This window comes from Diplotaxodon limnothrissa, linkage group LG10, assembly GCF_057381915.1.
Source record: "Diplotaxodon limnothrissa isolate DT_005_m linkage group LG10, D_limnothrissa_male_GT1.1, whole genome shotgun sequence".
NCBI classification, from domain to species: Eukaryota; Metazoa; Chordata; class Actinopteri; order Cichliformes; family Cichlidae; genus Diplotaxodon; species Diplotaxodon limnothrissa.
In genome coordinates, this window is record NC_140605.1 from 5,500,061 (window position 1) to 5,511,786 (window position 11,726).

Consider the following 11,726-nt stretch of genomic DNA (forward strand, 5'->3'; position numbering starts at 1 on the left):
ATACCTCTAAAATTACAATTACCTTGTCTGAAAAACTAGTTCATGTATTTATTATTTGTAGGCTACTGACAACAACAACAACAACTACTACTAGCTTCTCTTCAGTGCCTCCCCATTAAATTCAGAATCAAATATAAAATCCTTCTCCTCAGGCCCCATCTTATCTTAAAGCCCCTACAGCACTGTATCACCCCAGTAGAGCACTCAGACTGTAGGCTTAGTTGTAGTCCCTAGGATAGTTAAAAGTAGAATGGAAGGCAGAGCCTTCAGCTTTCAGCCCCCTCTTCAGTGGAACTAGGTCCCAGCTTGGATTTGGTGGCGCTGTCACTTGGTGTTCGCTCGCTCTGCGGTAGAGTATCACTTCCTGTTCCTGCTCAAACACAGTGGTGTTTCTGAGTAGCTTATTTGCGTAGCAATTTAATTAACAACTTTTAAATACATTCTTCTTTCATAGTATAATCTTCACGTGCTTCATCCGAAGCACACTTTCTGTGTACTCACTACCTAATTTATAGCCAAAGTATTCACTCACTGTCTCTGTACTGTTTCGCTAGCTTAGCTTAGCTCGTAGCCGACTCGTTAGCACCATGGCTACTTCACCTGTCCCTCCTGCACTTTCTTGCTCATTGTGTCAGATGTTTAGTTACTCCTCGGCCTCCTTTAGCAGTAATGATATCTGTAACAAATGTAGCATATTTGCAGCGCTGGAGGCCAGGATTACTGAATTGGAGACTCGGCTTCGCACCCTTCATTCACCCATAGCTAGCCAGGCCCCTGTAGCTGGTGCAGCCAAAGATAGCGTAGGCCCCGCTAGCTGTTCCCCGGCAGACCCCAAGCAGCTGGGGAAAGAGGGCGGCTGGGTCACGGTGAGGAGGAAGCATAGTCCTAAACAGAAGCCCCAGGTACACCACCAACCCGTTCATGTGTCTAACCGTTTTTCCCCACTCGGCGACACACCCGCCGGGGGTCAAACTCTGGTAATTGGTGATTCTGTTCTCAGACATGTGAAGCTAGAGACACCGGCAACCATAGTCAATTGTCTTCCAGGGGCCAGAGCAGGCGACATTGAAGGAAATTTAAAACTGCTGGCTAAGGGTAAACGTAAATTCAGTAAGATCATAATTCACGTCGGCAGTAATGACACCCGGTTACGCCAATCGGAGGTCACTAAAATCAATATTGAATCGGTGTGCAACTTTGCCAAAACAATGTCGGACTCTGTAGTTTTCTCTGGTCCCCTCCCCAATCAGACCAGGAGTGACATGTTTAGCCGCATGTTCTCCTTAAATTGCTGTCTGTCTGAGTGGTGTCCCAGAAACGATGTGGGCTTCATAGATAATTGGCAAACCTTCTGGAGGAAACCTGGTCTTGTTAGGAGAGACGGCATCCATCCCACTTTGGATGGAGCAGCTCTCATTTCTAGAAATATGGACAAATTTATTAAACCCCCCAAAATATGACTATCCAGAGTTGGGACCAGGAAGCAGAGTTGCAGTCTTACACGCCTCTCTGCAGCTTCTCTCCTCCTGCTACCCCCCCAAAAACCCATCTCCATAGAGACTGTGTCAGCTCCCAAACAGACAAAAAACAAACTAAAAACCATCAACAAACAACTTAAACATAAACAATTACAAAGAAAGAACAATACAGTATCCACATCTGAACCAAAGAGTAAAACAGTGAAATGTGGATTATTAAATATTAGGTCTCTCTCCTCCAAGTCTCTGTTAGTACATGACTTAATAATTGATCAACAAATTGATTTACTCTGCCTTACAGAAACCTGGTTGCAGCAGGATGATTATGTTAGTTTAAATGAATCAACACCCCCGAGTCATTCTAACTACCAGAAATCTCGAAGCACAGGCCGAGGGGGCGGTGTGGCAGCAATTTTTCACACCAGCCTATTAATTAATGAAAGACCAAGACAGACTTTTAATTCATTTGAAAGCCTGATGCTTAGCCTCGTCCACCCCAGCTGTAAAACTCAGAAACCAGTCTTACTTGTTATCATCTATCGTCCACCTGGGCCTTACACAGAGTTTCTGTCTGATTTCTCAGACTTTTTATCTGATTTAGTTCTCAGCTCAGATAAAATAATTATTGTGGGTGATTTTAACATCCATGTAGATGCTAAAAATGACAGCCTCAACATGGCATTTAATCTGTTATTAGACTCAATTGGTTTCTCTCAAAATGTAAAAGAACCCACCCACCACTTTAATCACACTCTAGATCTTGTTTTAACATATGGCATAGAAACTGAACATTTAACAGTGTTTCCTGAAAACCCTCTCCTGTCTGATCATTTCCTGATAACATTTACATTTACAATAATTGATTACACAGCAGTGGAGAGAAGACTTTATCACAGTAGATGTCTTTCTGAAAGCGCTGTAACTAAGTTTAAGAATATAATCCACCCACTGTTATCATCTTCAATGCCCTGTACCAACATAGAGCAGAGCAGCTATCTGAACGCTACCCCAACAGAAGTCGATTATCTTGTTAATAATTTCACCTCCTCACTACGTACGACTCTGGATACTGTAGCTCCTGTGAAAACTAAGGTCTCTAATCAGAAGTACCTGACTCCGTGGTATAATTCTCAAACACGTACCCTAAAGCAGATGACTCGTAATCTGGAGAGGAAATTGCGTGTCACAAATTTAGAGGATCATCATTTAGCCCGGAGAAATAGTTTGCTGCTTTATAAGAAAGCCCTCCGCAAAGCCAGAACATCTTACTATTCATCACTGATTGAAGAAAATAAGAACAACCCCAGGTTTCTCTTCAGCACTGTAGCCAGACTGACAAAAAGTCAGAGCTCTTTTGAGCCAACAATCCCTTTAACGTTAACGACTTCATGAACTTCTTCACAAATAAAATTTTTATCATTAGAGAAAAAATTACCAGTAATCATCCCACAGATGTAATATTATCTGCAGCTACTCTTAGTACCATCGATGTTAAGTTAGACTCTTTTTCTCTAATTGATCTTTCTGAGTTAACTTCAATAATTACTTCCTCCAAGCCATCAACGTGTCTTTTAGACCCCATTCCTACAAAACTGCTCAAAGAAGTCCTGCCATTAATTAATTCTTCGATCTTAAATATGATCAACCTATCTCTAATGATCGGCTATGTACCACAGGCCTTCAAGCTAGCTGTAGTTAAACCTTTACTCAAAAAGCCATCTCTAGACCCAGCAGTCTTAGCTAATTATAGGCCAATCTCCAACCTTCCTTTCATATCAAAAATCCTTGAAAGAGTAGTTGTCAAACAGCTAACAGATCATCTGCAGAGGAATGGTTTATTTGAAGAGTTTCAGTCAGGTTTCAGAGCTCATCACAGCACAGAAACAGCTTTAGTGAAGGTTACAAATGATCTTCTTATGGCCTCTGACAGTGGACTCATCTCTGTGCTTGTCCTGCTAGACCTTAGTGCAGCATTCGATACTGTCGACCATAATATCCTATTAGAGCGATTAGAACATGCTGTAGGTATTACAGGTACTGCACTGCAGTGGTTTGTATCATATCTATCTAATAGACTCCAATTTGTGCATGTAAATGGAGAGTCCTCTTCACACACTGAGGTTAATTATGGAGTTCCACAGGGTTCAGTGCTAGGACCAATTCTGTTTACATTATACATGCTTCCCTTAGGCAGTATCATTAGAAGACATAGCATACATTTTCACTGCTATGCAGATGACACCCAGCTCTATCTGTCCATGAAGCCAGATAACACACACCAATTAGTTAAACTGCAGGAATGTCTTAAAGACAAAGACCTGGATGGCCGCTAACTTTCTGCTTCTTAATTCAGATAAAACTGAGGTTATTGTACTCGGCCCTGAAAAGCCTAGAAATATGGTATCTAACCAGATTCTTACTCTGGATGGCATTACCTTGGCCTCCAGTAACGCTGTGAGGAACCTTGGAGTCATTTTTGACCAGGACATGTCCTTCAATGCACATATTAAACAAATATGTAAGACTGCGTTCTTCCATTTGCGCAACATCTCTAAAATTAGAAATATCCTGTCTCAGAGTGATGCTGAAAAACTAGTTCATGCATTTATTACTTCCAGGCTGGACTACTGTAATTCATTATTATCAGGATGTCCAAAAAACTCACTGAAAAGCCTTCAGCTAATCCAAAATGCTGCAGCAAGAGTACTGACAGGGACTAGAAAGAGAGAGCATATTTCTCCTGTTTTGGCTTCCCTTCATTGGCTTCCTGTTAAATCCAGAATTGAATTCAAAATCCTGCTCCTCACATACAAGGTCTTAAATAATCAGGCCCCATCTTATCTCAATGACCTTGTAGTACCATATCACCCTATTAGAGCACTTCGCTCTTGCTCTGCAGGCCTACTTGTTGTTCCTAGAGTATTTAAAAGTAGAATGGGAGGGAGAGCCTTCAGTTTTCAGGCCCCTCTTCTGTGGAACCAGCTTCCAGTTTGGATTTGGGAGACAGACACTATCTCTACTTTTAAGACTAGGCTTAAAACTTTCCTTTTTGCTAAAGCATATAGTTAGGGCTGGACCAGGTGACCCTGAATCCTCCCTTAGTTATGCTGCAATAGACGTAGGCTGCCGGGGATTCCCATGATGCACTGAGTTTTTCCTTTCCAGTCACCTTTCTCACTCACTATGTATTAACAGACCTCTCTGCATTGAATCATATCTGTTATTAACCTCTGTCTCTCTGCATGTCTTTTATCCTGTCTTCCTTCTCTCACCCCAACCGGTCGCAGCAGATGGCCCCGCCCCTCCCTGAGCCTGGTTCTGCCGGAGGTTTCTTCCTGTTAAAAGGGAGTTTTTCCTTCCCACTGTTGCCAAAGTGCTTGCTCATAGGGGGTCATATGATTGTTGGGTTTTTCTCTGTATCTATGAAGCGCCTTGAGGCGACTTATGTTGTGATTTGGCGCTATATAAATAAAATTGAATTGAATTGAATTGAATTTGGATTTGTCCTTTTTGACAGAACCTATAGTTAGGTGACCCTGAAGCCACCCTTAGTTAGCTGCAATAGAGTTAGGCTGCTGGGGGCTTCCCATGATGCACTAAACATTTCTCCTCTTCTGAACTCTTTTCACTCACCACATGTTAGCATTAATTTCTGGCTGTCTTCCATAGTATGTTTATTGTCTTTCTCCCTTCATCACCGTCATCACTGGTCACAGCAGATGGCTGCTTCTCCCTGAGCCTGGTTCTGCCAGAGGTTTCTTCCTATTAAAAGGGAATTTTTGCTTCCCACTGTTGCCAAAGTGCTTGATCATATCACATTGAGGTGACTCTTGTTGTGATGTATATGAATAAAATTGAATTGAACTGAAAATTGAATTATTGAAGAACTTAGTTTAAATAAAGTATGAAATAATAAAAAAAGATTTTCAGTTATAATAGAGTTTTAACCCATACCAACCTTCATTGCTGAATTCTAGCAGTGGGCTTGCATGAAAGAACAAACATTTAAATCTTAGCACATGCTTAAGGAATTCAAACATGTGACCAAAGCTTCTTTGTGTGTGGTTGTGGGAATTTTGTGTCAGAATTGAGAACCACTTGAGCAAATCATCTATAGTAAAATAAAAGCAAAAGCAAAAATAAAGTAAAATAAAAGCTTTCTTACATTTAGAGTACAAAACCCTGTCACAGTGTTCTTGTCACTCCCATGGAGTCAAATAGAAGTTTTGCACAATGTACAGCATGTACAGCCTGCCAGGGACAGAAACAAGCCATCTGGTGTGTTATTTGCAACAGTATCTTAGCAGTAGCTCTTGGGCTGAAGTGCAGTAAAAAATAGAATCTGAATGATAGAGGCTGAAAAAGCCACTGGTGATGGTTCACTTGTTTGAAGTGGTCTACAGCCAGTGTAGAAATACACACACACACACACACACACACACACACACACACACACACACACACACACACACACACACACACACACACACACACACACACACACACACACACACACACACACACAAACCGGCTGTTAGACCTGCTGTTGAGAACTGGAGGTCTGCTTTAGTCAGTGCCATTTGGGAGAATACATGCTTCCAGATGTCCTCTCTGTAATTACAGTTAGACTCAGTAAATGAGAGGTTGGATCTTGGGCTGGTCCAGGCTGAGACCCTCCCTGACTATTTAAGCTGCTTTCCAGCACTGTGCAGATTTTTATGGAAATTCTAGTCTCTGCAACCACATTTTCAAATAACATCAGCAGAGAAAGCAGAAAGACTTGAGGTAAGGTGGTAACAGCTTTCATCAGATGTCTTTGGATAATATACTTTGGTTAATGTTAATTCCATTTCTGATTTGTTACTCTAGAGGATTTCTTTTATTACTAAAGATTTATCAGAGTTATTGCTGTATTTTGTCACATGTAGTGAAGAACAGCAGTGAACATAAGCTTAAGGAAAGCAGTCATATATGAGGTAAAAAACAAACAACCAAACAAAAAAAAAGTCATCTTTTTTTCTTGCTTAGGTGTTCAAAATGTCAATCGCCCAGGCAGCGGCCAAGGCCATGCTATCTGATGCCCTGCTGCGGGATGACTCTGGGATACACCGTATCAGCCACCTGGAACTGGAGCTTCCTCTTGACAAGGTCATCAAGTTTGTGTCTGTGGGCCTTCCGCTGATGCTGGTGTGCATGGCATTTGCCCGTGAAATCTCCCTGGGTGAGCAACTGTTTTTTTTAATACTATGTCAGGACATTTGTTTTGTATTCCATTTGCTTTTGCCCTTAATTATACCCTCATGAATATTATAGGTCTTTTTTTCTCCATGCTCTTATTGGATTTTGTGGTCCTTGTTTTAGCAATGTTAATAGTCCTCCTTGTACACGAATCTTGTACTTTTTGTTCCTAAATGTCTTTTTAATCATTTGCATGTAGCTGAATTCATGATAAGGATGAGTCTCATACTTAGCGAAATAGACCTAATATTTCTAATATTACTAATATTTCTGCTGCTCTTCAAACTACCCCCCCCCCCCCCCCCCCCCCCCCCCCAAATACGGTTCTTAACTTTTTTAATCTCTACAGATTTGCAGGTTCGATAAAACAGAGTTTTATCCCACATTCCCTCTTACAATAAATATACAAGGAAATTTAATATAAAGAACTGTAAAACAAAGATATTAATTACTCAGTCATGGAAGAGGAAAGATTTAAACATCTGTCATAAAAGGAGGATTGTAACGGCTGACTCCATTAAGACCCCCTCAAAGCCTCAACAGTACATGTTATGCAACATTGACAAGACATCATGAAATTACTGAAAACAAGAAATAACAAAGGGTTTAAAACTCCATTCAGCACTTTATTGTTTTTGCTGCCATTTCTTCTGCTGTCAGAGGGGAAAATAAAAAAATATATAATTTAAGTGGAACAAGCACACAGATACTATATCCCCGGCCATTCATAACAAAAAGAGCACAGCTGACAATCATAAATATACTTGGCAGGTCCACAAGTGTATTGCTGCAGAGACTGACTGTCTTGACCTTGAACTAAACGTCTTCTCTACAGAGCCGGTGTGCAATCAGCCTGATGCGCCTGATACTAATTGAAACAGGGGATGATTGAGAGGAGTGTTCACTAACGGTGGCAAGCTGTAATTACCAGCCAAAGTTTTTCTCTAGCAGCTCCCCTCTATTTAAGTCAAATGAGAGGATGTGTTGATTAACCAGAGGAGGAGATGGGGAGTGTGTGTGTAGGACATGACATGGTCCTGAGATTCACAGCTTATCTGCTGCATCTTGGCTGCTTATCTGCTGGCTTGTCAGTTTCACAACAGTGCCTGAGTGTACTGTTGTCTGGAGCCTGGTTTACTTGCACCTGTGCTCTTAGCCAAGAAGCCTTGTTTAAAGCACAAATGTGGAGGCGATCTCCCAATATTAAGTGAGGATTGAAAGGAGGTGATAGAAGCAGGGACAGAACTTTTTTCAACTCCCTCATTTTGTCAAATGGCTTGCACAGGTAGGGAACTGAAGGGGAAAATATTGTTACAAGACTTCATGAGAAGGCATGCTCTGTTGTTTTTGTTTATATATTTTTTTATTTAGGAATTATTTAGCAATATGTAAGAAGCTGCATGAAACCATAACTGGCATGGTTAGTACATAATAATAATAATTATAATAATGCTTTCACAGCATGTCTTTTATCCAGTCTTCCTTCTCTCTCCCCAACCGGTCGTGGCAGATGGCTGCTTCACCCTGAGCTTGGTTCTGCCGGAGGTTTATTCCTGTTAAAAGGGACTTTGTCTTTCCCACTGTCGCCAAAGTGCTTGCTCATACCTGGTTGAATGATTGTTGGGTTTTTCTCTGTATGCATTATTGTAGGGTCTGCCTTACAATATAAAGTATCTTGAGGTGACTGTTGTTGTGATTTGGCGCTGTATAAATAACACTGTATTGAACTGAATTGAAAAACTCCTGGTTTCTAATCCACCATGTGGCTGTGTGGAGCATGTTCTCCCCATGTCTGCTTGGGTTCTTAATTTTAGCACTTAACTAGGACTGAATAATTACAAAAATATGCACACCCATGAGATAAGTGGGCCATGCACTATATCGTGAGGTGGAGTGGTGAGAGAAATTATATCCTGGCAGTAGAGTAGTGGCAGCATATTTGTACTTATATTGAGCTGGCCAAATGTGGAGGGTGCAAGGATAAAACAGACTCTTTCTCTTGCAAAGCTGCAAGTAGGTGGGGCACACTTTGATGTCTTCTAACTCTAGCTCTCTGTTTAAGGGTGGAGCACCCTTGAGAAATGACAGATGGGTGTGGGTGGACAATATGTGGTAATATAAAGGTGAACTAAATATAAGGTGGGTGAGCATAAATTTGGAACACAGTCACCCAGAGTTTTTCTTTTTCTTTTAAATGCCATGTTGCCACTTGGAAACATATGATTTCCATTCCAGTGAAAGGGAAAGGGCATGCAGCACCTCAGATGTACAGCATGTGTCTAGCATTGGACTTTTAGGATGGAAAACTCTGTGTGTGTGTGTGTGTGTGTGTGTGTGTGTGTGTGTGTGTGTGTGTGTGTGTGTGTGTGTGTGTGTGTGTGTGTGTGTGCGAGAGAGAGAGAGAGAGAGAGAGAGATTGCTACTGTGCAGTGGCTTACAGGCATATTAACAAAACAGAATCAACTGATGTTGCATGAAGTAATTTTCCACATTTTCACATCAGGTTATAGATCAATATTTGTATATTCTGCAGGGCCTCAGATCAGCTGTTTTCCTCCCAGTAACTTCACTGTGAAGCAGGCCAGCTATATAGACACATACTGCTGGGACTCTCTCATGCATCATGAGTTTGACAGTGATGGGAACTTCGAGGAGCGCTCCCTCTGGGTACACAAAGTGAGTTCAAAGATTCTGATCAAGCACTCTTGAATGTTATTCCTGCCTAGAGTGGATGATAAACTGCTGAAACCCCTGCAAAATTTCAGTCAAAAATGTCAGTGTACCACATTTCTGAGTTAAGGATTGATTTAGTTTAGTTTTTTCTAAAAACCCTTTACAAATCATTCATGCTTCTTCATTTGTAATACTGACTTATTAATAAAAGATCAGTAGTGAGACTGGCTGTTTTTTTGTTTCATCTATATGATTGGGTGTTTCTTCTCCATTTATTCCTAATTTCTGTTGTCATTGTCTGTCCAGATGTTCCCTTACTCTCTTCTGGCCATGGCCGTGCTGATGTACCTCCCAGCTCTACTCTGGCGCCAGCTTGTCATGCCCACACTGGGATCAGACCTGCTCTTCATAATTGATGAACTAGACAAGTCCTACAACCGCTCAGTCCGAATGGCCCAAAACATTCTGGATATGCGCCAGAACACTAAGAACCCGCTGACGTTTCAGGCTGAGTTGCAGCGGTAAGGGACTTATGATTGTTAGTTTGTAAACACAAGTGTTCATACGCTTTGAGTAGCTTCAGCGTATGAATATTGATTCACTCACATGTCTAGTTGCATAAATCTCCAAGGACTCATGTGATAAAACTAGGTCATTGCAGCAGCAGTAAAAAGTATCTATCATTCAGAGGATACAAAAGTGATGCTCTTCTGTCTCTTGATAAACTAGGAAAGCTAAGAGCGATCGCTTCCTCTCCCACAGCAACTACCCTTGTTATACCCTTAAGCAAAGCGCTTAGCTACCAACAGTCTCAGTACTGTTGGTATTGTGGTCAGGAACTCCTAGGAGCCAAAAGTAGAACATTGTGGTTGTGTTGGGTGGCTCCCAGCTGTGTGTATTTGTAGCAGTACGACTATGGTTATAATGCTGAGTTTGTTCTTGTGTCATTGCAGGGCCAAAAAGAAGCGGTACTTTGAGTACCCCCTTCTGGAGAGACACATGCAGTGCAAACAAAACTCGTACTTTCTTGTTAGCATGCTTTTCTTGCGGGGCTTCCTCCTCCTGATCTTCATGACTGCTGCCTGCCTGTACCTGGCCTACTTCCATCTGTCTGCCTTCCTGCAGGATGAGTTTAGCTGCTTTGTACGCACAGGGATGCTGCGAGATCAGAACTGGATCCCTGAATTGGTTCAGTGTAAAATGATTGGCCAGTTAGTCTTTCAGGTGATAAGTGTTGCTAATGGTGCCATCTATATCCTATTGGCACCTATCGTCCTCTTCAGCCTCCTTCGACTCTTTGTTTGGGATACCACCTTCATTTCTATCTATGAGGTCCTCCCAGCGCTGGACCTCATCAACAGACGACGGCTAGGTTGCCCACTGAACGACCTCAATGTCCTCTTGCTCTTCTTACGTGCCAATATAGCTCACTTGAAGTCCTATGGGCAGGTGAGGGCTTTGTGTTCTCTGGCACCCCCACAGGTGGGAAACACCACAGCACAACAAGGTTTACATGCAATGCTGACCCAAGAGGAAATAGAGGAGCGTGAAGAGGCAGCAAAGGAGCTTGCTGAGGAAGTTGGGGAGGCCAGGGAGGAAGGGAAACTCAACTTAGTGGACATCATGACTATTCTGGGAGCAGCACAGGGAAGAGTGGTGAACTGCAATGAGAAGAGGCCTCTGGTGGAGGAGAACATGAGTCTCGGTACCGTAACACTTATCTACACACTCAAACGCCTTCTGCTAGTGGCTATTTTTGTTTACGTCATTTGGGATGTACAGAAAATCATTAAGTGACCTACAGACGCAGGTTCTAAAAAGGGAATAACAAATGTTTTACATATATAGTAGGGTGGCTTTCACAGTGCTCATTGCATAGAAATGAAGGTCATGTCCAACAGGACTTTAAGGAAGCAGTTTGATAAGCAGTGGCAACTAAAGAATCCAAGTCACAATATTTTTTCTGTGTGGTTTTAAACTGCACTGGTTTTTGTCTTCCTGTATGTAACCACAGCAGAGCACCTACGTTTCTAAAAGAGTCTTTTCAAAACACTGGCTTATGCTTACATCAATAGATACGTTGATAGATAGGTAGTTATAGAGTTGTGGTACTTCCTAGTCCTACTGAATTTCCTGGAGGAACCCACCCGAGGGATTAATAAAGTTTCATCTAATCTCTCTAACTGCCCTCTCCGTCTCTTTACAGAGCCAAACCACCAGGGGTACCATGAGTTGAAGGAGACTGCACCATTTAGTCATTACTAGGCCTCCTATGGACTTAATCAATATGATAACATGGGGGAATAAGAAAGGGAAGGGGTGGGCTGAAAACAAAAC

At 41.9% G+C, this 11,726-nt stretch overlaps 1 protein-coding gene across 1 annotated transcript; it reads left to right on the forward strand.

Annotated features, from left to right (window-relative positions):
- Positions 1–6,515: 6,515 nt before the first annotated feature.
- LOC146623787 (pannexin-3-like) lies at positions 6,516–11,186 on the forward strand. Its single transcript, XM_085364293.1, has 4 exons — positions 6,516–6,699; positions 9,250–9,392; positions 9,696–9,910; positions 10,343–11,186. Exons 1-4 carry the CDS (start codon positions 6,516–6,518, stop codon positions 11,184–11,186), a joined length of 1,386 nt encoding a protein of 461 aa, XP_085220419.1.
- The last annotated feature ends 540 nt before the right edge of the window (positions 11,187–11,726 follow it).

What these genes read in the sequence shown, in the direction of transcription:
- LOC146623787 (XM_085364293.1), top strand. Translation starts at nt 6,516, where the DNA reads ATGTCAATCGCCCAGGCAGCGGCCAAGGCCATGCTATCTGATGCCCTG. An exon ending in GCTCCCTCTGGGTACACAAA is followed by an intron (nt 9,393 to 9,695) that starts GTGAGTTCAAAG and finishes TTGTCTGTCCAG; the next exon opens with ATGTTCCCTTACTCTCTTCT. An exon ending in TTTCAGGCTGAGTTGCAGCG is followed by an intron (nt 9,911 to 10,342) that starts GTAAGGGACTTA and finishes GTGTCATTGCAG; the next exon opens with GGCCAAAAAGAAGCGGTACT.